Source organism: Muntiacus reevesi, chromosome 12, assembly GCF_963930625.1.
Source record: "Muntiacus reevesi chromosome 12, mMunRee1.1, whole genome shotgun sequence".
In the NCBI taxonomy this organism is placed as follows: Eukaryota; Metazoa; Chordata; class Mammalia; order Artiodactyla; family Cervidae; genus Muntiacus; species Muntiacus reevesi.
Window position 1 is genome coordinate 35,514,389 of NC_089260.1, and position 27,713 is coordinate 35,542,101.

Here is a 27,713-nt window from a genome sequence, read left to right on the forward strand (position 1 = left end):
ATTCATTTTACTGTACATGTTTTGTTACTGTACAGTAGAAGCCAACACAACACTGTAAAGCAACTATATGCAAATAAAAATTACTTAAAAAATAACTACAAATAATAAGAAGAAATTAAGTACATTAAATAAATACTAAGTATAAATATTTACTTCTTTTTTTAAACTTCCAGCACTCTGTACCTCCGGGCTTTATTTTCCTCTGTAGCACTTAGGGCATCTATGAAATCATAGAGTTCACTTATTTTCCTTGATGGTTATCTATTTTCCCTCTCCAGTGAGGGTTATTTTGTTTGCTATTGCACACCGGTGCCAAGAAGAATGCATGGTATTTAGCAGAGCTCAATAAATACATATTGAATGAATGGTGGCATGAATGATGACATGTTAAACCGGACTCTCTGGAGATATGCCTTCTGCATCCCATGACTTAAGAGGCACACCTCATGCTCAATGGCAAGTGTTCCCAGTATTACAAGTAAAAATGTGTTATGTTTAAGGAATAGAGGAGAGGGGAGCAGTTGTCAGGCACCCATGTCTGGCATCATGAGATATTAATAGTTCTTGACTTCTGAGCCCATGAGTACCATAAGCAGTGCGCCATCAGCCCATGTTATGACATAATTCTTGGTTCCTGATGAATTAGGTAATTTGATTTTACTTCTTGCCGCATATGCTCTGGTTTCATGAGCTTGGTCTGCAGTAGCCTGCAGTTACCTGGATAATACTGCTCTCCCTGCCCATCTAGATCCTTCTCTTCCCTCAAAGCCCAGCTGAGAACAAACCTCTTCTGTAACGTTAACCTCAACTTAGTAGTCCCAGTACACGAAAGTCAGTCGTTTTCTCCCACTCCGAGGGGAGCATCTCTGGCCTAGTGGGACCAGGGAACACGTATATGTGGACTCCATTAAGGTGGCCTGAGCAAAAGAACAGTTGATTTCAAAACACATGTAGCAATTTTGAAAGAAGGTACAATGGTGTAAATTAGTACCTCTTCCACTAAACCACGAACACCAATCACAAACTCACTTTACTCGGTCTTTCCTCTCAGTTGTCAGGAAAATACTCTCCATCATCTATGACAGTTTCAGACATAAAAAGCTTATCTTTGGCCTGCCCACAGCCCCTTGATAAGATCTAGCTGGACTTTAAAGGCAGGTTATTATATTACTGACAGTTCTGAACTTGCTAAAGGAAAGTTACCTAGTTATTCTTTAACAGTACCCCCAAAACACCTTGTTTATCCACCACCATGAATACATTTACTATAAGAAGCTCTTATATAGACATTCTTATACATGTTATACATATTAGTATATGTTATACTAATATATTAGATATATTAGTATATATCTAATATATATATTAGTATATATATCTAATATATAACATATTAGATGTTATACATATTAGTTCATTATCCCACAAAACAACTTAACTATTAGGGGTGTATGTGTTTGTGTGTCCTATTCTTTGTGACCCCATGGATTATAGCCCACCAGGTTCTTCTGTCCATAGGATTTCCTAGGCAAGAGTACTGGAGTGGGTTGCCATTTCCTCCTCCAGGGGATCTTCCTGGTCCAGGGATTGAATCCGCAGCTCCTGCCTTGCAGGTAGTCTCCAGAATTGCAGGTGGATTCTTTACCGCAGTGCCACCTGGGAAGCCATATTGGGTAGGTACTACTATTATCCCTGTTTTAAAGATAAGGAAAATGAGGCACAGAGGTAGGGTGAGTAAAGGCATATAGCTGTTAAGCTCAGAGCTGGGATTCAGACCCAGATATTCTAGCTCCTGAGACCACGTGGCTAACCACTAGCCCACTTGTCTCACCTGTTTCCCTCCACCACCCTCCTTGTATCTGTCAGCCAGCCCCTTGCCTCTGATCTTTATTCTTCCTGGTCAGAGAAAGACTCTGCTGTCTTTCTCTAAAATCATTTTCCAAATCAACCAAGGGAAATTTCTTGCAGTTGGGATGAAATCACTTCTGTGACCCTCCATTCTTCACACTCACTAATACTGATTAGTTTACTTCTTAGCTGACCCCTCTGCTGTTTCATGCTTTGATCAAGCACACCCATCTCTTAAAATGCTCAGACCATTTCCTTCTCTCTCTCTCTGAATTCTCCAGTGGAATATTGACATGAGAAGTTCCACCAGAAAATGCCTTGATCTGAATGAAGTTTGGGGAAGATGAATCTGGTGCTTATATTTGGAGAGGGTCACGGGAAGGTGTGTTATTGAGAAACTAGGTATAGGAAGTTTGCTAGAAATGCTAACTTTTATGGTCATGAAATTCTGTAGGAGCTTGGGAATGAGAAGGAATGAGACATTTCAGAAAGACCAGTGGAGTTGTGGGCAACTGCCTCTAGGAATAAGGTAGAGAAGGGAATGAATAAAATAACCGCTATTTTGGGCCTGAATGATTCTAATGAGAATGTCATTACTGAAATAGGTCTATCAGGAAGCTAATATGATTCAGGGAGAACAAAAAGTTCATTTTAGAATCTTCGTCATCATCCCAGTGGAAATGTTCAACAGTTGGAAGACACCATAAGTGAGCATTTAATGAGCAGCCTTCGAGAGTCTAACAGGGCATGTGATGTGAAATCTACAGTCATTACCGTGAAAGGGAGCTGGGCGAAGGCATCCTTTACACTGGTCTTCTGAAGGCACCTGCAGAGTGTTTGGAGATCCTCCAGAGCCCTCAGCAACAAAGGTGGAGCTGGCTTATAATTTGAATGTAAACAACGCGGCTTACCATACAGCCTAACCCCAAACAGTAGCAAATGACTTTTCTTTGTCACACCTAAGAATCCTTAGACAGTGACAATGTCATGTGGCAAACTGGTTCTGTACTTGGTTTCCACACTTGATCTCACTTCATATTAATTTTTACAACAACAAACTCAAGTAATCTTGAACCCTTGCCCCAGTTTGCTTCTCTCAAGGTCCGGACAGCGCCAGCAGTCTGCACATTGAATGGTGAGAGCCAAAAGCTTCTTGCAATTTAGCTGTTAAAATCAGGCACTCAAGGTAAAAAACGCAGAAATAAAAGATGCAAAAAAAAAAAAAAAAGCACAGCGCCAAGAGAACTCAAAAGATAGGGCCTAGAACGGTGTATTCAAGAAGCCGGAGAGATTGGCGAGCAATGTCCAGAAACAGCATTTCAAAAATCCAAATGATTCAGGTTAGCAATTAACCCCAATTCTCGGGTTGGTACACCTTCCTCGAGATTTCGTACAAGCTCAAGAGTAGTCAAGCCTTGCCCGGTAAAGATCATCAAATGACTTGTGGCGAATCTCTTCCTTCAAAAGTCTGACTTGGACCGCCAACCTTACTTCTAGAAGCCCGGTCGATCCTCCTTTCGAAGGGAATAAGCTGCCGTGGGCTAGCGCGGGCCCCCACGGCTCGCCGGGCCGACTGCTCGGAGGGATCCGATTTTCGGAGGCTGCGGGTTGGAGAAATGATAAATCCAGTCCGGGTTTTGTCTGCACGGGGGAGGGGGACCGGAGGGCTGCGAGGAACGGCTCGCGAAGAGGGGGGCGGTGGTGGAAAACACACAACACAAACAGCTCGCGCCGGGAAACGGCAGCTGTAGGCCCGGAGCGCGCGGGCCCGGCCGCCGGCCGCATGGAGCGCAGCGCGGCCCGCGGCTCCCGGGCGGCGGCGGCGGCGGAGGCGGCAGCGCGCCGCTCGCTCACACCCACCCCCGCCCGCGGCCGCCGCGCCGCCCCGCCGTAGCCGCCGGCGTCCCCGCGGGCCGGTCCAGCGAAGGCGGCGCCCGCGCCTCTGCAGCCAGTGGCAGCCGGCGGCCCCGGGGAGGCGGCTCCCGCGGCCCCCCGGCAGCTCCGCGCCCCGGGCGCCTCGCGACCACAGCGGCCGCCCGGGGAGGAAGAGGGAGGAGGACGAGGAGGGGGAGGTGACCAACTCTCCGGCTCCGCGCGGCGGCCGGCAGCCCGCGGGCAGGCATGCAGGCGCGGCGTCTAGCCAAGCGCTCCAGCCTGGGCAGCCGCCGGGGCAGCGCCGCGCTGCAGCCGCCCGGCCCCGCGCCCGCGCCCGCGCCCGCCCGGGAAGGCGCGCTGCCCGGGCTCCCGCCGCCCGCCCCGGCCCCGGCCCCGGAGAGCTGGAGGCCGCCGCTGCCGCCGCCGCGCAACGCCGGGACCGACCCCCCTCGCGCCGGGGCCGCCGCCGCCGCCGCCGCCTCGTCTCCGGTGCTGCTGCTTCTGGGGGAGGAAGACGAGGACGAAGAGGGCGGGAGCCGGCGGCGGAGGGGGCTCGGGCGGGCGCCGGCAAAGCCCCGAGGGGGCGCGGAGGAGGAGGATGACGACGACGAGGACGAGGACGAGGAGGTGGTCGTCGAGGTGGTGGACGGCGACGACGACGACGAGGACGGCGACGAGCGCTTCGTGGCCCTCGGCCCCGGCCGCGCGCTCCCCAAGGGCCCGGCCCGGGGCGCCTTGAAGGTGCGAGCCGGCTGCGGGGGCGCGCGCGGGACCCTCGGGCGCGGGGAGGGGACGGGCCCCGGGCTCCGGCGCGGCGCCGGCTGCGGCCGGCACCGGCGACCGCAGAGGCCGGCCCGGGAGGGGTGTGTCCGGCGGCCGCGCGGGCCGAGCGAGGGGACTGATGAAGCTCAACGCTCGGGCCCCACACCTTCCCCGGGCGGCCGCTCCCCCTTTCCTCCAGGGCCGGCCGGCCGGGCGTGCTCGTCCGGGGTGGGTTGCGGGCAATGGACGCTTCTCCCGGGTGAGGCGGGGAACTTGGAGGCGGGACGAGGTGGGAGCCGGTCTGCGCCTGGTGGGGACGGGCGAGGTAGGGGGCCGTGAGGTCATATTCCTCCCCGGGAAGCACGAGGGTCCCCCTTCCCCTTATTCCGAGGACTAGTCTAGCGCGTGGAAACTAGCAAACTGCTTCTCTTGTCAATCTCTCAACCCCTTCTGCATCCGAGAACAATTGTGGGTGAGTTTCCATCACCGGCGCCTGTGAGGGAACCGGTAAGCCCAGGACAGGACACAAACCAAGCCCTGGGTTTCTACATGCATTTTGCTGGCAGCTTTTGGCAGAGCCTGCCACCCCCCACCCCCGTTTAAACTCGACATTGTTTAGCATTTGTGGTATTTTCCCCCCTCCTCAAAATTGCAAATGAGAAAAAAAAAAAAAAAAAAAAGGAGACCAGAGGAAGTGGGGGTCATTTGGCATTTAAAATGGATGTGAGTTTCAGCTGAGAATTCAAGCAAAGTCCCTTGTGTCCTGAAGCACTGAGAGATCTTTCCGTTTGTGTATCTTCAGGAGATAAGGGGTTTATTATTACACAACTGACTGGCTGGGCTTTCAGGCATGTGATTGGATAAAGCAAACCACGTTGAGGTTCATACAGAGTGTATGTTGCTAAGAAGTTTTGAGGGCAGCAAGTGGTAAGCAATGGAGTGAGTGATTTTTCTGAAGAGTGGTGCTTAAAATCCACTGAATAACACTGTTGATGGGAGTTTTCACAAGATACTGGTATTTCAGGAAGAAAAATACATGAGCTTAATAGATAGAGACTATTAAAAAAAAACCTTTAAAAAAAAAAGGAACCAGAAAAAAAAGTCTTACTCCTCAAAGCATGAAATTGCAGTTCCAAAGAAATGTTAAATATTAGCATTTGAAGAGCCCCAGAGTAGACATGGGCACAACTTTCTTTCCTAGACCACCCTGGAAGTACCAGCTCTGGGAGTGAGAAATTTTCAGCAAGTGGTCATTTGGGATGATAGTTTTTGACAGTTGCTTGTTGGAATCCAGACCATGACCACCCTCATTACCATGGTCTAATAAAAAGCCTGCATTGTATGGCTACAGGATATAGCTGGGTTTGGAATTAAATCACATGGCATCAGTGACATTAAGTAACAAGAGTAGTGACTCCTTACCTTTTTTGTCCAGAAATACTGAAAAGATGTCTTGTAGTTTGGACAGTTGTTGCACAAGTTATGATGGAAAGATTAATTATAATTTATGTCCTGTGATCAAAGCAAACCCAATATAGAAAAAAAAATCAAATTTATAAAAACCAAAGAACTAGAATGTGATCATTCATATTATCAGAAAAAGATTTTCACATCTCCAGGAAAATTTCTGTTAAATTCTTTCTAAATGGGCCTTATTTTCTAACATTTTGGGTTGCCCATAACTTTTCAGGAATTTATATACTGAATAGTTTGAGGTGTAATTTTATAATCTTTGCTGCTTTAAAGTCATCTTGACACTGCATCTAAAGAGGTTTTCTACTGAATAAAATAGGGTCATTTTATTCTAATGCATTTAAGAATGTCAATTTGTTGTTTAGTCTCTAAGTCATGTCCAACTCTTTGCCACCCCATGAACTGTAGCCTGTCAGGCTCCTCTGTCCCTGGAATTCTCCAGGCAAGAATACTCATGGGATCTTCCCGACCCAGGGATCGAACCCACATCTCCCGCTTTGCAGGCAGATTCTTTATCAGTGCAGATTCTTCCCACCTGGGAAGCCCAAGAATGTCAATATTTTATATATACTTAGGCATTCATTTATTCACATATTTATTAAGCACCTACTATGTGCCAGGTACTATTCTAGAACACAGCACCTTTCAGATGCCCACATCCTGCAAGAAAAACCAGAGCAACAACCATCCAAACAAACAAAGAAGCCTGGTGCTTGAGATTGTGATGCATCCCCTCGTAAGGGAAATGATACCATCTAGGAGGAGGAGAAACTAGTAGAGAGAAGGCCTCCCTGAGGAGGGGACATTTGATCTGAGATTTGAGATGTGTAGTTTGGGAAGATCTTTCCAGAGTAACTATTGCAAAAGTCTTGAGGTGGGAAGGAGAAAAGGCCAAGTGTGACTGCAGCTTGGTAGGTAGGAGGTATGTCAGGTAGCTAGCTTACAGGCCAGCAACATAGAGCTTGGTGGGCCTTTTTAAAGTGGAGAAAAAATATTTGCAAGGTTTTAAGCGGTAAAGGCATACAAAGTGGTTTGTATATTTTTATTAATTTTTTAATTCAAGGATAATTGCTTTACAGAATTTTGTTGTTTCTGTCAAACCTCAACATGAATCAGCCAGGCATAGGTGTACATATGTCCTCTCCCTCTCCAACCTCCCCCCATCTCCCTCCTCATCCCGCCCCTCTAGGTTGATGCATGGTTTGTCTTTTTAGTAGAGTTATGCTGTGTGGGGTATAGAGGGCAGCTGGGAGGGGCAGGGATCCACTTTGAAGGTGATTGTTGAAGTGCATGTGAGAGGCCAGGCAGTTTGGACCAGAGTGGTGTTAGACACGAGGGGACAAATTCAGGATCAATTGTGAAGATCCATTTGCGATAACTTGCTGATGGATTAGGTGGCAAGGAGTGGGGGGTTGACAGACAGAAGGGAATTGGGGATGAGACCCCAGTGTAAAGGTTGGTTAGATGTGCCATTTGCTGATATTTGGAAAACTAGAGAACAACAGGTTTTTGTGAGGGAAAGAATCAAATATTCTCTTTGGGGCATGTTAAGCCTGAGATGATGCTTAGACATAGGCATGGGAACTGCAAGTAGGCAGATGGTTGTAAGGTGTGGAGCTTAGAGGAGAGGTTGGGGTTGGAGAGAAAATTTTGGGAGATGTGTTGATGTCCTGTGAAGCTGGGGACAAGAAAGGAAGCACAGCGAGCCAGAGGACCGTCTTGGGCTAGACTCTGGGGCCAGCACTGTTTAAGTTTGGGTATGGAGGGAGAAGCCAGCAATGACAATTGAAAAGCAGCAACCAAACAAGTCAGAGGAAAACTAGAAAATAGAAAGTACAGTAAGGCAGGAGAAGATATAGTTCTAGAAGCAGGGAGTAATGAACTGTGTTGAATACCACTGGGATACTGAGTAAGACAAGGACAGAGACATGTTCATTCGGATTAGATAATGCACAATGCATTGGTATCCTTAACCAAAGCATGTAAAGTCAGTGGTGTGACCTGAGTGGCCTGAGCAGTGAGCAGAGTTAAGAACACAGTGAAAAACTCTTTCAAACTCTTTTAAAAGCCGTTTGCTAGAAAGGAAAGTAGAGAGAAGGGGGAGAATCTGGAGAACATATGGTCTAGAATTTTTTTAAGATAAGATACAGTAGACTCTGCAGTAAGCTTGCAAGGCAGGAGTCACGGAAGACATGGGCTTAATCCCTAGGTCAGGAAGATCCCCTGGAGGAGGGCATGGCAGCCCACTCCAGTATTCTTGCCTGGGGAATCCCGTGGACAGAGGAGCCTGGAGGGCTACAGTCCGTACAGTTGCGAAGAGTTGGACACAACTGAAGCGACTTAGCACGCACACATGCACAGTAGGCTCTAATATAGAGACTGTAGCACAGTAGGAATTATCTGTTACCTGTATGGGAAGTATATTTGTTTTCTGTTGCTGTGTAACAAAGTACAATAAGCCCCCTACATACTAACCTTCAGGTGGCAAACTTTCAAACATGCGAACGTGCATTCACATGTCCAAGCATGTAAGTTAGTTCATGTGTCTGGCATACTTTGTCACTAGTGTGCATCCTCTGCAAGTGGTTGTGCTTCTGTATGCATTGCTATATAGTGCAGTATAGAGTACAGTAGTACAGTGTCTTTGTTTCAAGCCCAGGATGTCCAGAAGCAAGTGTAAAAGCAGCAGTGATGTAGCTGGTACTGCTAAGAAGGGCCAAGCAATAACAATGGAAACAAAAGTGAAAATAATTGAGGGTGGAGTGAGGCAAAAAGATGGTAGATGTCAATTATTCTATAACATGAATCATTCAGCCATCAGCACAACTCTAAGGACAAGATCATGGAACATGTAAAGTCTGCTCTGCCAATGATGCCCACAATAATATTGAAGAAGCATAGAAAAGTGATGGAGATGGAGAAACTTCTCAGTGTTTGGATGCAGGATCAGAGTCCCACTCAGCTTACTGCTGATTTGAGAGAAAGCTAAAACCCTTTATGAAGACTTGAAGAAACACTATGAAGAATCAAAGGGCACATCTTTTAATGCCAGCCATGGCTGGTGTCATTGGTTGAAGGCTAGAGCCAACCTTCATGATGTAAAAGTAAGTGGTGAAGCAGCTAGTGCGAGTGCAGATACAGGAGCTGCCTGGGAAGTTCCAGAAATGCTTCCAGAAGTTACTGAAGTACCAAAGAGCGTCACAGCACAGGAGATGGCAAGGAGATGTTCTTTATCTGAGGAGGGCCTGTTAGTTTTTGAGTCGCAGGACTCAAAGGTAGAGCAGGGCATGAAGGTTGCAGCAGTTGTTCAGAATGCAATCCAGTGCTGCTGTGTCATCGATGACAAAGAAAATGAGAAAAAAAGAGCCACTACCCCGACATCGCTGGGTAGAGAGAATGTCTACGTCAGGACTGTCCGATGGAGGGCAAGCTGCAGTGTCGCTCATGCTTGATGTCATCAGTGTGATACTGCAGCCTGCCCTCCATCTCCTATTGCTGACAGTCCTTCAGCTCTACCCTCTCCCACTTCCTCTCTCTCCTCCAGTCAGCAACTCTTCTTGCCTGTTCACTTGATGCCAGCCCTTTTGGGCCAGCTGCTATACTGTACTACTGTACTTTTCAAGGTACTGTAAAATTATGTCTTTGTTATTTTTTAAAATGTATTATTTGTGTGAAAAGTATTATAAACCTATCGAGTACAGTTTCCCAGGTTTCCCAGGTGGTGCCCTGGGTAAAGAACCCATCTGCCAATGCAAGAAACACAGGTTCAATCCCTGGAGTGGGAAATGGCAACCCACTCCAGTGTTCTTGCCTGGAAATTTCCATGAACAGAGGGGCTGGTGGGCTGCAGTCCATGAGACCGCAGAGGGTCAAACATGACTGAGCACACACAAACACCGAACCCAGCGTTGAGCCGATTGTATTAGTTGGGTATCTAGGCTAACATTGTTGGTCTTACAAACAAATTAGACTTATGAAAGCACTCTCAGGATGGAACTCCTTCATATGTAGGGGATTTACTGTACCGTAGGCTTTTTGGCTTAGAAGCATTCTCCTTGTCAGAGTCAGGGTCAGGCTTAGCTGGGTCTGCTGTTGAGTCTCCCAGGGCTGTAGTCAAAGTGTTGAGTAGCCTGTGTTCTCATTGGGAGGCTTGCCTGGGGAAGAATTCACTTCTCAGTTCCCTCTGGTTGTTAGCAGAATCCATTCCTTTTCATCTGCAGGTCTGAAGGTCCAGCTTCTTGCTGCCTATCCCTATGAAGGCTGGCCTCAGTTCCTGGAGCCCCTTTCCCTCAGCCCCACCTCCACTTCTGCAATGCTTTGTTGCATGATTTCCTCAGCATGGCCTCTTACTTCATCAAGTCAGCAAGGAGAATCTAAGCCCCTGTCTGTGGTAAGGTGGAGTCTCGTATAAGGCACTGTAATCACAGGAGCAGTACTCCATCATCATTGCCATAGTCTATTGCTTAAAAGTGAAACATGGGTCCTGCCCACACTTGAGGGGAGGAAATATGCAAGGGCATGAATACCAAGAGGTGAGGATTGTGTGGGTCGCCTTAGGGAGGAACCGAAGATACAGAGAAAAGAGGGACACCTGCAAGAGGAAGGTTCTTGGAAAAGGGGACCTGGAAGCCAAGTATTGATACTGGCCTTTGACAGAAGCAAAGACCCTTCTTCCATTGAGTTAGAGAGAAGGTAGGGAAAGCGGGCCCCGATGTGGGTGGTTGTGCATTGGATGGTGGTCAGATAAAGTGGTACTCATCTGATGGCTTCTGTTTCTCCCTGCAGCAGGAGGGAAGGTCATCAGCTGAGACTGAAGGAGCTTTGAAGTAAGAGCTGAAGCCAGGATGTAGTGCTATGAGAGAGCAGGAGAACAGATGAACCAGACATCAAATAGAGCAGCTGGATAGTATCAAGGACCCGCTTGATGCTGGTGCTTCTACATGGACAGAGTAAGCACTCTGTCTGGGTGTGTGATTTTTCCCAGCTTCATTCCATTGGTTCAGACACAGAATAATAATAACAAAAAGAATCCAAGCTAATGTTTATTAAGTTATTTAATTACTATGCTAGCGCAAATCTGGGCTTCCCCTGTGGCTCAGAGGTCATCTTCCTGCAATGCAGCAGACACAGGAGATGTCGGTTCAATCCCTGGATTGGGAAGATCCCCTAGAGGAGGGTGTGGCAACTCACTCCAGTATTCTTGCTTCTTGGAGAGGGGAGACTTGCAGGAGATAGTCCAGTGGGTTTTCAAAGAGTCAGATATGACTGAGCATGCATGCACAGTGCAAGTCTAAGTGTACAGTCTCATTGAAACCTCATAACATATCCCTGTCAGGCATTATTATATCATCCTCATTTTACAGAAGTGATAAGCAATTTACTTAAAAATACACAGGTGTTAGGTGGCAGATCAGGGGTTTGAGCCCTGGGCAGTCCAACTCCACATCTAGTACCATTAAGCCTTACACTTTAATGTCTCTTGTTGGAGACAAAGCAGAGAGCTATATTTGGCAGAGATGAAGTTTAGCCAGGTGGTTGAGCAATGGAAAGAGAGACTATATTGTTGATGAAGTTGATACTGCTGTGACTATAATGATGGACTATGGGCCCTAAGAAAAGTAAGGATAGGAAGGGGCCATGGGCTGGTAAAAAGTTAGGGGTCAGTGGATTGGAGAAAACAAAGGGGAACCAATAAAATCATTAAAAGAATAGGAATGAAATGCAGGACAGTTTGGATTCCAAGATAGTGTTAATGAATATTTTCTGAATACTTATAAACCAGGAAGTGTGCTAAATACTTTATATGAAGGAGGCTCTCCTGAGAAATTATGATTTGGGAATTGGTATGCTCCAGCTGGGGGCTTCCCCAGTGGTTCAGCAGTAAAGAATCCACCTGCAATGCCTGAGACGTAGGTTTAGTCCTTGGGTGGGGAAGGTCCCCTGGAGGAGGGCATGGTATTCCACTCCAGTATTCTTGCCTGGAGAGTCCCCATGGACAGAGGAGACTGGCAGGCTACAGTCCATATGGTCGCAAAGAGTTGGACACGACTGAAGCGACTGAGCATGCACGCACGCCTGCTCCAGCTGAATGTACCGACGTGGACCTGGAATAGCACACCTGAGGCTGTTGGTCACAGCAGAGCTGTGGTTCACATCCAGAACCTGTGCTTTTAATCTCTCCCTATTTGTTTGCGATGTTTATGTCCATTTACATTGAGGAGGATTTGCTACAGCTCAGGAAATAGAGGAATAGATACTAAGTATCTGAGATGCTTGATTACTATCATGGACACTAAGTTGGGCTTTAAATGAGACAAGAAGAGAAACTTTGTGTTACATAGTTGTCAATTTCTGATCAAAGAAGTTTCACATTTACTGCAATGCTAAGATACACACAGCCCCCGAAACCAAAAGAAACTCACCTCCTGGATCCTTGAATGATGAATAGCAGGTAAATATCTTCAACCAGAACTTTATTTTCTATAAAAGAAAAAATACAAGGACTCAGATCTATCAGAGGAAGGATCCTAGTATAAGTTGTTACTTAGTGAAGGCAAAGCAGTAGGGGGCTGAGATAACAAGGCCAGACTTTCCTCTGTGATGCTGTGTATTAGTTGAGGATGACAGCCAGAGAATCTGAAGAGATTGATCATGTACTGTTATATAATAAGTTTAGGAGAAACCTGGACCTGAAAGACTGCTGGTAGTTCTATTAAGAGTTCATCTATTGAAAAATTGGGAAGAAAGGTTTGTGAGATTGTTGTTGTTTAGTCACTCAGTAGGAGAAGGCAATGGCACCCCACTCCAGTACTCTTGCCTGGAAAATCCCATGGATGGAGGAGCCTGGTAGGCTACAGTCCCTGAGGTCGCTAAGAGTCAGACATGACTGAGCGACTTCACTTTCACTTTTCACTTTCATGCATTGGAGAAGGAAATGGCAATCCACTCCAGTGTTCTTGCCTGGAGAATCCCAGGGACGGGGGAACCTGGTGGGCTGCCGTCTATGGGGTCACACTGAGTCAGACACGACTGAAGCGACTTAGCAGCAGCAGTCATTCAGTAAGGTCTGGTTCTTTGCGACCCCATGGACTGCAGCACACCGGGCTTTCCTGTCCATTGCCAACTCCCAGAGCTTGCTCAAACTCATGTCCCTTGAGTCAGTGATGCCACCCAACCATCTCATCCTCTGTCACCCCCTTCTCCTCCTGTCTTCAGTCTTTCCCAGCATCAAGGTCTTTTCCAATGAGTTGGCTCCTTGCCTCAGGTGGCCAAAGTATTGGAGCTTTAGCTTCAGCATCAGTCCTTCCAATGAATATTCAGGACTGATTTCCTTTAGGATTGACTGGTTTGATCTCCTTGCTGTCCAGGGAACTCTCAACAGTTTTCTCCAGCACCACAGTATGAAAGCATCAATTCTTTGGCACTTAAGTGAGATGATATATGTCAAAATGTCCACTTTCAGTGCTTAATAAATGTTAATCAAGAGGAATCTGCTTCACGTGAGCTGGCTCTGCAGGGACATCTCTCAGACTATCTCTGGGCTATCAGATGACTTTACGAAGCCCTTGGCAGGGACTGTGTGCAAGCACTGAATTTCAGTTTATTAACAAGTATATGTGTTGCACACAGTCTGCGTTGGCTTGAGGGGAAGGCATGTGCCTCTGATACCAGACAAAGTTGTCATTCACAGAACTGTCTACTGCCAGACGTGGAAGTGAAACAGATCGTTTGGTAACCCAACACCCTCCTTCAACTGCTCAGGACACTGGGGCTGGGAAATCAGAAATGCCTTGTCCAGTTAGGGCTGACTAGCCAGTTAGGCAGGGCCAGGATTAGCACCTGGTCTGCCAAAGCCAAGTTATCACCCTCCTTGCCGAGTAGTCCTTTGTGCCTGGAATGATCTGTCTGTACCTCGTTTACTCCCTTGGAGTTGTAGTTAGAAAAATCAGTTTCCTGAAATGATCCACCACTCACTGTTTATCCACTTCTATTCTGGGAACACTCTGCCTTCTAAAACACATCAGGCAGAGGTGGTCTCACTTGTGGCTGTGGGAGGTGGGCAGGACCCTCTGTGAATCCTGTTCCTATCAGCCCCCTTCTGTGCAGTTCCCAAGGCACTTGTGTACTCAGAGGATGACTTCTTGTTGCTGTTTGTTGTTGTTGTTCAACAACAGACATTGTTGTGATAGTTGTTCACTAAATTGTGTCCAACTCTTTGTGACCCCATGGACTGTAGCCCACCAGGCTTCTCTGTCCATGGGATTTTTCAGGCAAGAATACTGGAGTGGGTTGCTATTCCCTTCTCTAGTGGATCTTCCCGATCCAGGGATTGAACCCACATCTCCTGCATTGGCAGGCGGATTCTTTACCACTGAGCCTCCAGTGGATGGTAATAAATGGCAGATGAACCCCATTTTACTATGAACAAATTCCCTTAATTTCTGGTGTGGTGCACCTGGTAAGCCAGCCTAGAAAACAGCTTATACTCAGCCCTTAAGCAGGGCCTCTCCTCCTCTACCAGACTTTACTAGTTGAGCCTGCAGTGTCCCAGAGCACAAGGGTTAGGAAAGGAGGAGGCAAGGTGAGAAGTCAGCCCTGCCTGGGATCTGCTCACCTGAGCTTAGTGAGAAGGAGCCAAGAGATACAGTCAGGATGCCCTTGACCTCTGAGAGCCCCTGGACACTGTTCATTAGTAAATCTGCCCTGGTCTCATTACCCCGCCCTCCCTGCTCAAGGGGGCCCCGAGGAGAGAGGTGTGGGAGCCTCTCCCTCCCACCCCAGTGTACACTGTCAGAGCTTCTGGTCTACGTTGGAGCAGCCAGTCTTGCACATGGCCTGATACGATGTCTGCTAATGCGGGGGAAACCCGACCTTTCATTGCCCTGTCTCATCTCTTTAAGGTAAACTCATGGTTTCCATTAGACTTTCTGAAATATCTGAGACTTAGAGGCCCTTAGGGCTTCCCTGGTGGGTGGTTCAGACAGTAAAATATCTGCCTGCAGTGCAGGAGACCCGGGTTTGATCCACGGGTCAGGAAGATCCACTAGAGTAGGTAATGGCTACCCACTCCAGTATTCTTGCCTGGAGAATTCCATGGACAGAGGAGCCTGGTGGGCTATAGCCCATGGCATCAACAAGAGTCAGACATGAGTGAGTGAGTGAGTAACACTTTCAGAGGCACTTGTAACCAACCTCCCAGCATAGTTGAATCTCTTTTTGGAATAAAGATGATTTTCTTTGGGTTTGCTCTCCAGGTTTCTGGTCATTCCCTCAGGAGATGGTTATTAGAGGCCATTGCATGCCATGTTCCTGATTTACATGTAGGAAACAAGAATGGATAAGGCTGATTTCCACTTCTGGGGAGCCCACACACAGCCTGGCAGATTCCTGCCACGTTATCGATAAAGAGGTTCAAAGCCCCTTTTCCTCTTTATCCCCAAGATCAAGATTAGATCTGCTGAGAGACCTCGCTTGGTGGTTTGGGATGGAATTTTGATATGTATCCTAAAGCGTTTGTAGCCAGTCTGTGTGAAGAGGATTATATGGTTTGGGCAGGAGGTGATTCCTGAGTAATTAGTCAAAGGATGAGTTTAGATCATAAATTTGACAAATAACTTCTGTTGCTCTCATTTACTGGATGAATTGGAACAGTATGTAATAACTCTGAGGTTTGTGTAGTGGAATTAGAGTGATTAAGTTCTCACTTTTCATTTAAGATACTATTTGGAAAATCCGGAATTAAAATTTATACATGGGGGAAATAGGCTCGGCTCTAGAGTTTCAAGGGCCTTCCCAGGTGGTGCAGTGGTAAAGAATCTGCCTGCCAATGCAGGCAGTGCAAGAGATGTGGGTTCGATCCCTAGGGAAGGACATGGCAACCCACTCCAGTATTCTTTCCTGGAAAATACCATGGACAGAAGAATCTGGTGGTCTACAGTCCATGGGGTCACAAAGAGTCAGGAGATTATTGAGTGCACACACAGCCACACATACTAGAGTTTTGAAGGAGAGTCTGTAATTTTAGGGTAAGAACTCTGCAGTAACATACAGGAGGGGTTCATTCATCTTGCAGAAGACCATGGAGCTTTGAGATGCAAAGAATTAAAAGGATTTTGCCTGTCCACAGCTCCATGTGTACTAAGAGCTTGAGTTTTCCAGGCTACACACGACACTTACCAGAGACACACTTGCCTTCCTTACGTTCTTGTCATTCTGGAAGGCTGAGTGAAAGTCGAGTCTCCTGATGAAGGACTAATTGGGGATGGATGGTCAAAATAAGTGAATGTCAAAAGTGCTTTGACATTTTAAATTAAATCCAATTTTTTAAAGGCTATATGCCTTGAAATATCATGTAGTAAAACCTGTAAGCAGGGTAATTTTAGTCCATTAGTATGATCTGTGTTGTGGGCTCATTAGTAAGGCAAGAGGGAACATGACTGAGTCAGAGCAGATGACCTTGCCCTCTGCCCCCTCCCCAGGAAATGAGGTAACACAGGCTCTGGGTTCCAATTCTGGATTCTCCACTGCTAGTTGCGTGGCCTCATCAAGTAACTTAATGTCTCAGTGCTTCAGTGTTATCAAATAAAATTGGGACAATATTGTTTTGCCATTGCCTATTGTTATATTTTTTTCAGTTAAAAAAAATATTTTAGCTGCTGTGGGTCTTCGTTGCTGCGTCTGGGCTTTCTTTAGTTGCGGCAAGCAGGGGGCTACTCATTGTGGTGGCTTCTCATTGTGGTGCATGACCTCAGTTGCTCCATGCTGTGTGGAATCTTCCCCAACTAGGGCTCGAACCCGTGTCCCCAGGTGGAATCTTAACAACTGGATCACTAGAGAAATTTGCCTATTGTTATTAAATATGACCAAAGACCTCCTGAAATTAGAGATGGATGGCAATTTATTTCCTTTTTGGTTCCAGAAAAGAATCTTTTGTAGAAGTTTGTTCAAGGACCCAAAATCCTACAGTCATTTTGACTGTAGAGCCTCCTGCTTGTTCCATACTACCAAGGTATTTCAGAGAGCTGCTTCCTGAAGTGACTTCGTTCATCTGAACTCTGAGTGTTCCATTGTATCAGTGGTGAGCTTGAATCTTCCCTTTCATCTCAGGAAGCTGAGAGCCATTTATCTACTTGTGCAAAGAGGACGAAAACATTCCTGCTCTCAAGTTCAATCAGTCTGTTCAGACGTATAGCTCTTATTTTGGAAAAAGCCTGGTTGTAAGCCGTGCAGGAGGGGAAAGTCTTGCCACACACACTGAATTATGTGTCGCTGAGACCTGTGATGCAAATACCAATGATGTTACCTCTCACCTCTAACTTGCTTGGGGCTGAAAACCTCTGCACTGGTGTCTACGACCTGTTGTACTTTTGTTTGGTAAAGTCTTTGTTCTTTGGGTAAATGGGGATGCAAAGCTCAATGTATTCTTCTAAATGCTTGTAACTGCTTGCTTCCACTGTTGGAAGATATCTAGAAGGAGGAGAAAAGGACTCTAATTTAACAATTTAGGGGAATTTCAGTTAAAAAGAAAGATATAGATTTTTTTTTGTAAGTTATAAAATGTTTTAAATGTAAAATAAATTGAAAGAGAAGTATAACACCCATGTACCTGTGCGTAAATTATTCACTGTGGATAACAAGGGCCATTTTGAATTTCTAAGAAGGTGAATATAGATTGTGGCATTTACATATTTATTGGACCATTTACAAATTTATTGGAGCCTTTTTTTTTTTTTTTCTAGAACACCTTTCCCTTCAGATGCATTTTGGGAAATTCCAATTTAAAATTATTTTTTCTAAATGGGAAACCCATGGATAAGTGGCTTATGCTTGGGATAAATTCTTAAAATATCATTATTAGAGAAATAAATTGTCACAGAGCAAGGTTGAAATATTGTTAGTGGGTCTTGCAAGCTTTGAAACATATTTCCTCATAAAGCTGCTAATTTCTTCACTATAAAAAAAAATGAGTGTTCTATGTAGTGAATTTTCACTTGTGTATCTGTGAACACCATTCCTCGGTGTGAAGTTTAAAACCTGGTAGAAAACCCTACTTCTCTTGGTAAATCAGGCTCTGTGATGAGTCCAGTGGGGGAGACAGGAAATGTGGGAAGTGCTATCATGACAGAATTACAAGGTGCCCAGGGAGCAGAATGTCACACAGTGCTGATACCAAGGCGGGTGTATTTAATAATATGGTTTTCACAAGATTGAAAGTATCACAGTTGTTTAAATGAGAAGGAACATATACATTCAGTAAGATTGACACCTTTTCTGTCAATAGCAGTATGACTACTGCAAATAAAGGGGTTAATCATTTATGAAAAACCGGTACCCTATGTTGCACTCTTTATTGGCTATTGTTCAATATTTCAATATTACCCAGCATTTAATGCATTATAATTTATGGAGGATGCTCATCACTCTCTTGGAAGAAAACCTATGATAAACCTTGACAACATATTAAAAAGCAGAGACATTACTTTGCTGACAGAGGTCCGTATAGTCAAAGCTATGGTTTTTCCGGGAGTCATGTATAGATGTGAGAGTTGTACTATGAAGAACGCTGAGCGCTGAAGAATTGGTGCTTTTGAACTGTGGTGTTGGAGCAGACTCTTGAGAGTCCCTTGGACTGCAAGGAGATCCAACCAGTCCATCCTAAAGGAGATCAGTCCTGAATATTCATTGGAAGGACTGATGCTGAAGCTGAAGTTCCAATACTTTTGGCCACCTGATGCAAAGAGTTAACTCATTGGAAAAGACCCTGATACTGGGAAAGACTGAAGGCAGGAAGAGAAGGAGATGACAGAGGACGAGACGGTTGGATGGCATCACCATCTGGATGGACGTGAGTTTGAGCAAGCTCTGGGAAATGTTGATGGACAGGGAGGCCTGGCGTGCTGCAGTCCATGAGGTTGCAAAGAGTCAGGACTGAGCAACTGAACAACAAGAAGTCATAGCTAACTTGGTAATCTTGGAAGGTAGATTTTATTATCTCCATTTTATAGATATGAAAAATGTATTGGAGAACAATAGGGCAGTTTTTGTGGACAATATATATGTGTATATACACATATATACACATACATATAGAATTTTTTTTACCAAATGACATATTTGTCAAACATTTCAGAAAACATTTGGGGCCAACAGATTTAAAAAATAATTGGAATTGTTACCTAAGCAACAATGGAAATTTAAGGAGAGAAGGACTTTATTTTGGAGTAAATTTTAAATTAAAACAACATGAAATACAGTTTTATAGGTTGTCATAAACACTTTCACTTAGCTTGTTTATGCTTTAAAACCTACCTACAAGTGCATGCTGAAGAACAAACCATTAATTTGTATCAGTTTGGGTTAGGATCCAAAGTTGAGCTTAACAATTCTTTTTTTTAATGTAAGCTTTTGACAGTGTTTTCAATTAGTAAGTTCATATACTTAAAACTCAGAACTAGTTTAACAAACTTAGAAAAATAGTCAAAATGTTAGCATAAGGATCTTTAGTTCTGTTCAATGACTGAGTTGTGTCCGACTCTTTTCGACCCCATGGACAGCAGCACGCCAAATTTCCCTGTCTTTCACCAACTCCCGGAGTGTTCCAAGACTCATGTCCATTGAGTTGGTGATGCCATCCAACCATCTTATCCTCTGTTGTCCCCTTCTCCTCCTGCCTTCAATCTTTCCCAGCATCAGGGTCTTTTCCAGTGGGTTGGCTGTTTGCATCAGGTGGCTTAAGTATGGGAGCTACAGCATCAGTCCTTCAAATGAATGTTCTGGGTTGATTTCCTTTAGGATTGACTGGTTTGATCTTCTTGCTATTAGGACTTATGAAAATGAAAATGTGAAGAGTATCTGAAAGAAAAACAATCTTTTTCATCAGATATTACTTGCAATAAAAGTTGTCTCAGAAAAAGGAGGAAAATGGACCCTTGGGCCTATGTAAGCCCTGAACACTGTATCATCTTAGATGGGAAAGAGGAGGTTGATGATATGGAGGAACCACTGGAAGGTTTGAAATGATCCAAGATAGGGTTTATGGAGAGAGAACAGTGACTGCTATTTGGATTTCCCATTACGTGAGTACTTGGTGGATATTTAAGAGGTTCTGAAAATGCGCTCTTGGCCATCTGTTGGGTGACAGCAATATTTTTCAGCTCTTTATTCTTATTCTAAAAGAGATTTCTATTCAAATAGGTCTCTCAACTCTCTGTATTGATTTTGTCACTTGAAATTTTCTTGAAATCTAGCACAGAGGTTATTAGAGAAAATTCTTTTTACTTTAAAAACTATAATAGAAATGATGTAGTTTTCATTGTTTGTAAACTATGCCTATTTTTTATGTGTTAAAATTGAGGTATCTTGAAGATCTTGTTTAAATTCAGTGACAAGTTAATGGTTTAATTGTTTAAAGAAATTTGCGGGGTGGGGGTTACTACTTCATTCAATCCCGTGGTTATTCATTCAACAGCTATACTCTTTGTCAGCTTCAAGGACTCAGAAGAAAAAAGACTTGGGAAGGGTTTCTATTCACATTCTAGCTGGAGAGACAGACAGTAAACTTTGTGGATGGTGGTCCATTGCTGAGCTCAGATGCATGGAGGAAGAGAAGATTTGGGCTAGAAAGGTTGAATCAACAGTTCACCCTTAACTGTTGTTAAGGGTCTTAACTGTGTTAAGTGTGAGATGCCTGTTAGACCCCCGTGTGAAGATGTCAGGTAGACAGGAGGTAGGTGGAGAAGACAAGCAGGGATGGACATCAAAAGTCATGGGCACATGGAGAATATTTACAGTGAGGGAACAGTGAGAATACCTCTAGGGAGAGAGTGCGGGTAGAGAAGGGAAGGTGCCTAGGAGTGAGGAGCTCTGGAACACTTTAGTTGTAATGCTTCCTCTGTCTGTTTCTCTCTCAATACCTTTATTATGGCATAATTCACATAATAGACCATATAATGGTCTATAATGCTCCTTTTAAAGTACACAAGTCAGTACTTTCTAGTATTGTCGCAGAGTTGGTCAGTCATCAACCACAATCTAATTTTGGAACATTTTGTCACTCCCCAAAAGAATACTAGAGTGAGTAGCCATTCCCTTCTCTAGGGAATCTTCCCAACTCAGGGATCAAACCCTGGTCTCCTGCACTGCAGGCGTATTCTTTACCATCTGAGCCATCAGGGAAGCCCTAAAGAAACACTGTAGCCATCAGCAGTCATGACTCCGTGCTCCTTTATATGCACCTATACTCATTTGACGGAGAAGGCAATGGCACCCCACTCTAGTACTCTTGCCTGGAAAATCCCATGGACAGAGGAGCCTGGTGGGCTGCAGTCCATGGGGTCGCTAAGAGTCGGACACGACTGAGCGACTTCACTTTCACTTTTCACTTTCATGCGCTGGAGAAGGAAATGGCAACCCACTCCAGTGTTCTTGCCTGGAGAATCCCAGGGAGGTGGGAGCCTGGTGGGCTGCCGTCTATGGGGTCGCACAGAGTCGGACATGACTGAAGCGACTTAGCAGCAGCATACTCATTTGGTTTTATTTTTCAGTGTCAATAAGTCATTATTCATTCCTTGTGCTTTTTCAGGAAAGAAAGAAGGCAGGAGGGAGATGAGGGTTAACATATATTAGAAAACAAGAAGAGGAGGAAGAGAAAAGAAAAGCCAATACAGCAAAATCACCCATCTGATGAATATACCCCAGTGAGGGGGTCACCACAGCTCAAGGGAGTCCAGTCTCCTAGAGCTCAGAAAAAAAGGGGAAAAGGAACCAGAGACAGCACACAGACTGGCCCTCACTTTCCTTCCCCACTCTCTTTCTTGTCAATTCCAGATAAAACTTGGTTTCTAGCAGTGAACATGGAGTTGAATTACATCCAGTCTACATCCTACTAGGTAATCCTGTGTCTACTTTAACATCAGATTCTTGGCATCAGCAGGAAACTCCCTGAATGAATTGGGCAGACTTTCTTTCCTTTCTCAGCCTCCCACTCTGAGTTTCTACGTGGAAGCCCCTTTCTGGCATTGGAAATGAGGGGTAGAGAGTTCCTAGTATGTTGAGGTTTTATGCAGATCTTTTAGGATTTAGAGTCTTATTGTTTGTTTTGGCTAAAGGTGGGATGGAGTCAAGTTTTCAGGATGAAAAAACTTGTCCAAAATAGGAAGTAAGGGATGGAGAAGAATGAGAGAATGGGTGAGGAACTCCTGCTTTGTGAAAAGTGGCACCAACCTCACAGGTCACATCTTGCCTGGTGCAGAATCTTTTCACAAAAATGCTCTGATTATTTTTCTTTCAATACATAAAGAAAATTGTAAACAATAAACACGCCCAAACAACGTGAGAAATGCCAGCATATTATACTTATACAAACTGGATCACATAAAATATCACACAAAATAGATCACACCAAATGGTAACTTGTGAAGTCCTGCAAAGTTCATATAAACCCAGAAACTGGAGGAAACTAGCATCCAGGGTGATATGCCTTGTTCATTGTGTCCTATTTCATCTGGCATCTTTTAGCACACAGTGGTCGGTGCGGTAGGTCTGTGCTGATCTCCTAATTTGTCCTTTCTCCATTAGCTACCCTGGCACTGTTGTTATCACTGCAGCAGGGGACACTGGCCCTGGAATCACAAAGAAGCTCTTGTTTAGAGGATCATCTGGGAGCCATACAAAAGTACAGAGTTTTGAAAGGTTAAGGATTCTAATTTTGTTCCAGGCATGCCTCCCAGGCAGCATGGGAGAGTACAGAGGTTTCATTCTTAAAATTTTGCTTCCCTAACACTATCTTGAGATCTTTATACTGCAAGCGTGAGTGTGGCTGTGCACACACACACATATCCTACACCCACTTTTGGGTAATGTAGACAGCCTGATCCAGCAGAAGGTAAGATCTCATGTGGAAAGTGAGTCAGTGTCCCAGGATTAAATATTTGGTCAGGAATTCTTAAAATACACACACACACATATACATACACACACGCGCACACACACACACAGGCCTTTTTGTTTTCACTCACACTGTTTTGCCAACTCTGACTTATTCTAACCTCTGTGTCACTTCCCGTTCAGGGCTGACTTCCAGTCATACATCTAAGAGGTAAGTCAGAGTTGTTCTTTAAAGTTGGTCCTGCTCTACAGACCCAGAGCTACTGACTTACTCATCCCTGAGATTCCTCCTACACCTGAGAGCGCGGTGTGCACACGAGGGCCTCTCAGAATAATGTATTCAAAGATACAAAGAAGAGTTATATTAAGAAAAATGAAGAAAAGACTCAGTACACAGTGAATGTCATTCCTGCATAGCTAGTGCTATCAGCCCCCTGACGGAAGCTGGACCCAAGTCAGAGTTATGAGCAAATAAATGTGTAGTAGATCAGAACGGCAGGGGAATGAACCGTGCCTGAGGCAGCAGGCCTTCAGATACTACCCCAGTCCCTCCCCTTTTATCTTTCCTGCTAGCATCTCCCGTGGCTTATGATCTTTCCTAGCACCCTGTACCATCAGTGAGTCATGGGAAAGACAAGACAGGGAAACAGCCCTGCCCTGCCTGGAGAGTCCTGTCACACAAAGTAGTAGCTTCTTGAGCCTATTAACCTGGTCTTATGTTTTATCTTCTTACTTTAGTGTGGGACGTGCATGTCTTTTCAACAGGAAAACAGCTGTCCTATCCAGGCCGCTTTCTAGCCCTAGAGCCTAGAACCTGTGATCAGAGATAAAAAAGAATATCTTATTATGTTAGTTCAGTTCAGTCACTCAGTCGTGTCTGACTCTTTGCGACCCCATGAACTGCAGCACACCAGGCTTTCCTGTCCATTGCCAACTCCCAGAGCTTGCTCAAACTCATGTCCCTTGAGTCAGTGATGCCATCCAACCATCTCATCCTCTGTCGTCCCCTTCTCCTCCCGCCTTCACTCTTTCCCAGCATCAGGGTCTTTTCCAAGGAGTTGACTCTTCACATCAGGTGGCCAAGGTATTGGAGTTTCAGCATCAGATCGTCCAATAAATATTCAGGACTGATCTCCTTTAGGATGGACTGATTGGATCTCCTTGCAGTCCAAGGGGCTCTCAAGAGTCTTCTCCAGCACCACAGTTCAAGGGCATCAATTCTTCAGCACTTAGCTTTCTTTATAGTCCAACTCTCACATCCATACATGACTATCGGAAAAACCATAGCTTTGACTAGATGGACCTTTGTTGGAAAAGTAATGTCTCTGCTAAGGGTCAGTTTATTAAGAAGACATAAAATCCTAAATACACCTAATATAGCTTGAAAATATATGAAGCAAAAGTCTATAGAATCAAAGAGAGAGGAATAGACAAATCTACAAGTATAGCTGAATATTTTAATTACTCTCTCATTTATTGATGGTTGATAGCAAAAAAATGTAAGAATATAGACTGAATAGTACTGTCAACCAATTTAACCTAATTAACATTTATAGATCCCCACAGTGAATAATTGAAATATAAATACTGCCTTTAATTGTATGATAAATATTTACAAAGATACACTATATACTGGGGGCAAAGCCAAGTCTCAGTAAATTTCAAAGGCTTGAAATAGAACAGAGTATATTCTTTGACCACAATGGAATTAAATTTGAAAATCAATTTAAAAAACTAGAAAATCCCCAAATATGTGAAAATCAATCAGTATTCTTCTAAATAATCACTTGGAAGAAAGAAGAAATCACAATGGTAATTAGAAAATAACTTTAATTGAAAATTAAGATGTATCCTATCAAAGTTTGCAGAACTTAAATCACTGCTTAGAGGGAAATATATTGCTTTAAATCAGTGATCTAATCTTCCATCCAAAGAAGCTAGAAAAAGAAGAGGGAAGAAACAAGATATGGTAGGAAATCAGTGAAATAAGTAGAAAACAATAGAGAAAAATCTATGAAGCCAAGAGCTGATTCTTTGAGCAGATTAAATTGATAAATTCCTAGTTTTATAAAGATTTTGCACAGAGAGAAAGCACAATCCAGAATGAAAGACAGGATGTCATACGGAGCTACAGACTTTAAAAGAATAATTACGACATATTACTTGATGTTAGTAGAGGAATTTATGCCAATACATTTGACAGCTTGGATGAAATGGGTAAATTCCTTGAAAAATACAAATTAACAAAACTGACCACTAAAAGTAACAGGATGTTTGAATAACCTACCATCTGTTAAAGAAATGGAATTTGTAATTGAGAACCTTTGCACATGGAAAACTCCAGACCTGAATGCTTTACTAGTGAAATCTGTCAAATATTTAAGGAAGAGATATGTAATACTAATCTTACAAAGGTACAATTTCCTGGTGGTTCAGATGGTAAAGAATCTGCCTGCAATGTGGGACATCCGAGTTCAGTTTCTGGGTTGGGAAGATCCTCTGGAGAAGGGAATGGCAACCCACTCCAGTATTCTCACCTGGAGAATCTCATGGACAGAGGAGTCTGGTGGGCTACAGTCCATGGGGTCGCAAAGAGTTGGACATGACTGAGTGGCTACACTTTCACTTTCAGTATAAAAGCCTTTACCAAAAAAGGAAAAGATTGAATATTCCCAATACATTTTATGGGGTCAACATAACTCTAATACTAAAAACATACAATAACATAAATAAAAAACATGTTAGTTTTTCTTATTATACATGACACAAAAATACTAAACAAAAGGTTAGCAAATCAAATCTAGTCATATAGAAATGGAAAATAGGTTATGACCAAAGTTTTTTTTTTTTCCTTTCATAAATGTAATTTTGGTTAAATACTTGAAAATCAATTGGTATAATTTACTATATTAGATAGGAAGGAAAAAGGCACATGATTATGTTAATAGATGCAGAGAAAACAAAATTCAACACCTATTCATGATTTAAAAAAGAAAAACCTCTCAACAAATAAGGATGGAAAGTCTCAATTGATAAACAGCATATATAAGAAACCTGTAACATCTTAACACTTCATAGCAAAAGATAATTTCCTCCACCACTATGAGGAACAAGACAAAGATGTGTGTGCTAATTCCTTTATTCAACATAGTGCTGGAGGTTTAACCAGTGTGGTAAGTGAAGAAAAATAAGTGCAAGGCACAGAGATTAGGGGAAAAGAGAAAATAAGACTGTTTCTGTGTGTTGATGATATGATCCATCTTCATAGAAAATCCTAACAAAACTACCAGAACTAATCAGTGAACTTAGTATACAAGGTCAGTTTACAAAAATTAGTTGTGTGTACTTCACTGGAAAAATGAAATCTAAAAAACTGTTTACGGAGGTGTCAAAATCTAACACTTGGGAATAAAATTAATGAAACTGTGCAAAAATTATGTGTGAAATCTACTAGACATTGATGGGAGTAATTAAAGAAGACCTAAGCGAATGAATTGATATGCCATGTTCAATTAGAAAATTAAATATGGTTAAGATGCCAATTCTCCATATATTGATCTATAGATTCAGTGGCATCCCAGTGATAGCTCAGTTGGTAAAGAATCCATCTGCAATGCAGGAGACCCCAGTTCAATTCCTGGGTCGGGAATATCCACTGGAGAAGGGATAGGCTAGCCACTCCAGTATTCCTGGTCTTCCTTTGTGGCTCAGCTGGTAAAGAATTCACCTGCAATGTGGGAGACCTGGGTTTGATCCCTGGGCTGGGAAGATCTTAGAGAAGGGAAAGGCTACCCACTCCAGTATGCTGGCTTGGAGACTTTATGGACTGTATAGCGCGTGGGATCGCAAAGAGTTGGACAGGACTGAATGACTTTCACTACTACTTTTATGTGCAAGATCTACTAGACATTAATGGGAGTTATTAAAGAAGACCTAAACGAATGAATTGATACGCCATGTTCAATTAGAGAATTCAATATGGCTAAGATGTCAGTTCTCCACATATTGATCTATAGATTCAATGCCATCCCAATGAAATTCTCAGCAGGAATTTTTGTAGAAATTCACAAGCTAATAGAAAATGTTTATGGAAACAAAAGAAACATAAGAACAAAATTGCAATACTTACTCTACTTGATTTCAGGGCTTGCTATAAAGTGAGAGTTATCCAAATAGTGTGCTACACGTGTACTGTAAGATAGAAAGGTAGATTCATGCAAGAGGAGAGGCCAAATATAGACCCACACAGAAATGGTTTAAAAGGCACTGAAGAAATTCAGTGGCAAAGTGTTTTCATGGCCCTAGAAAGAAAAGATAAAACCTCTACGCCTACCTTACACCATACCCAAAAATTATTCCAAAATGAAACATAAACATAAACATCAAAGCCAAAACTTTATAAAGCTTCTTGAAGAAAATAAAAGAGAAAATCATTGCAATCTCAAGGTAGGTAACGACTTTTGAGATATAAAAGAAAAAACAATTAAATTGGACTTTATAAAATTTAAATATGTATGACCATCAAAAGACAATTAAGAGACTGGGTTAATAATTAAATAGATTTCCTCTGTTACTACTTTTTTTGGGGGACTATCCAAACATTGCATTCATTTTGTGTTTACTCTGCACAGTCCCTTTGCTGAATGCAGAGAATATACTATTTAACAAGAAAGGTGTGGTCCTCATGAAATGTTCAATTTAGTGGGAGAAAGAGACAAATAAATAATTATAATGTGAAATGACAAGTGCAAGGATGGTGAAAGTGTAAAACTCATATTATGATTTTAGTTTACAAATGTAGAAACCGGGCAGTGGTTAATAATTTGCTAAGTTGCAAAGCCAGTCTAAACTCATATTTGCTGACACCTATT

At 43.8% G+C, this 27,713-nt stretch overlaps 1 protein-coding gene across 2 annotated transcripts in view; it reads left to right on the forward strand.

Annotated features, from left to right (window-relative positions):
• Positions 1-3,835: 3,835 nt before the first annotated feature.
• Positions 3,836-27,713, forward strand: part of ZNF704 (zinc finger protein 704) — a 236,492-nt gene continuing 212,614 nt past the window's right edge. The window contains exon 1 of one of the 2 annotated variants that reach the window (XM_065902640.1): positions 3,836-4,464. In XM_065902640.1, coding sequence (XP_065758712.1) covers positions 3,970-4,464 — 495 coding nt within the window. In that variant the 5' untranslated portion in view covers positions 3,836-3,969. The remainder of the gene's footprint in view (positions 4,465-27,713) is intronic. The other variant, XM_065902641.1, reaches the window with a different exon arrangement.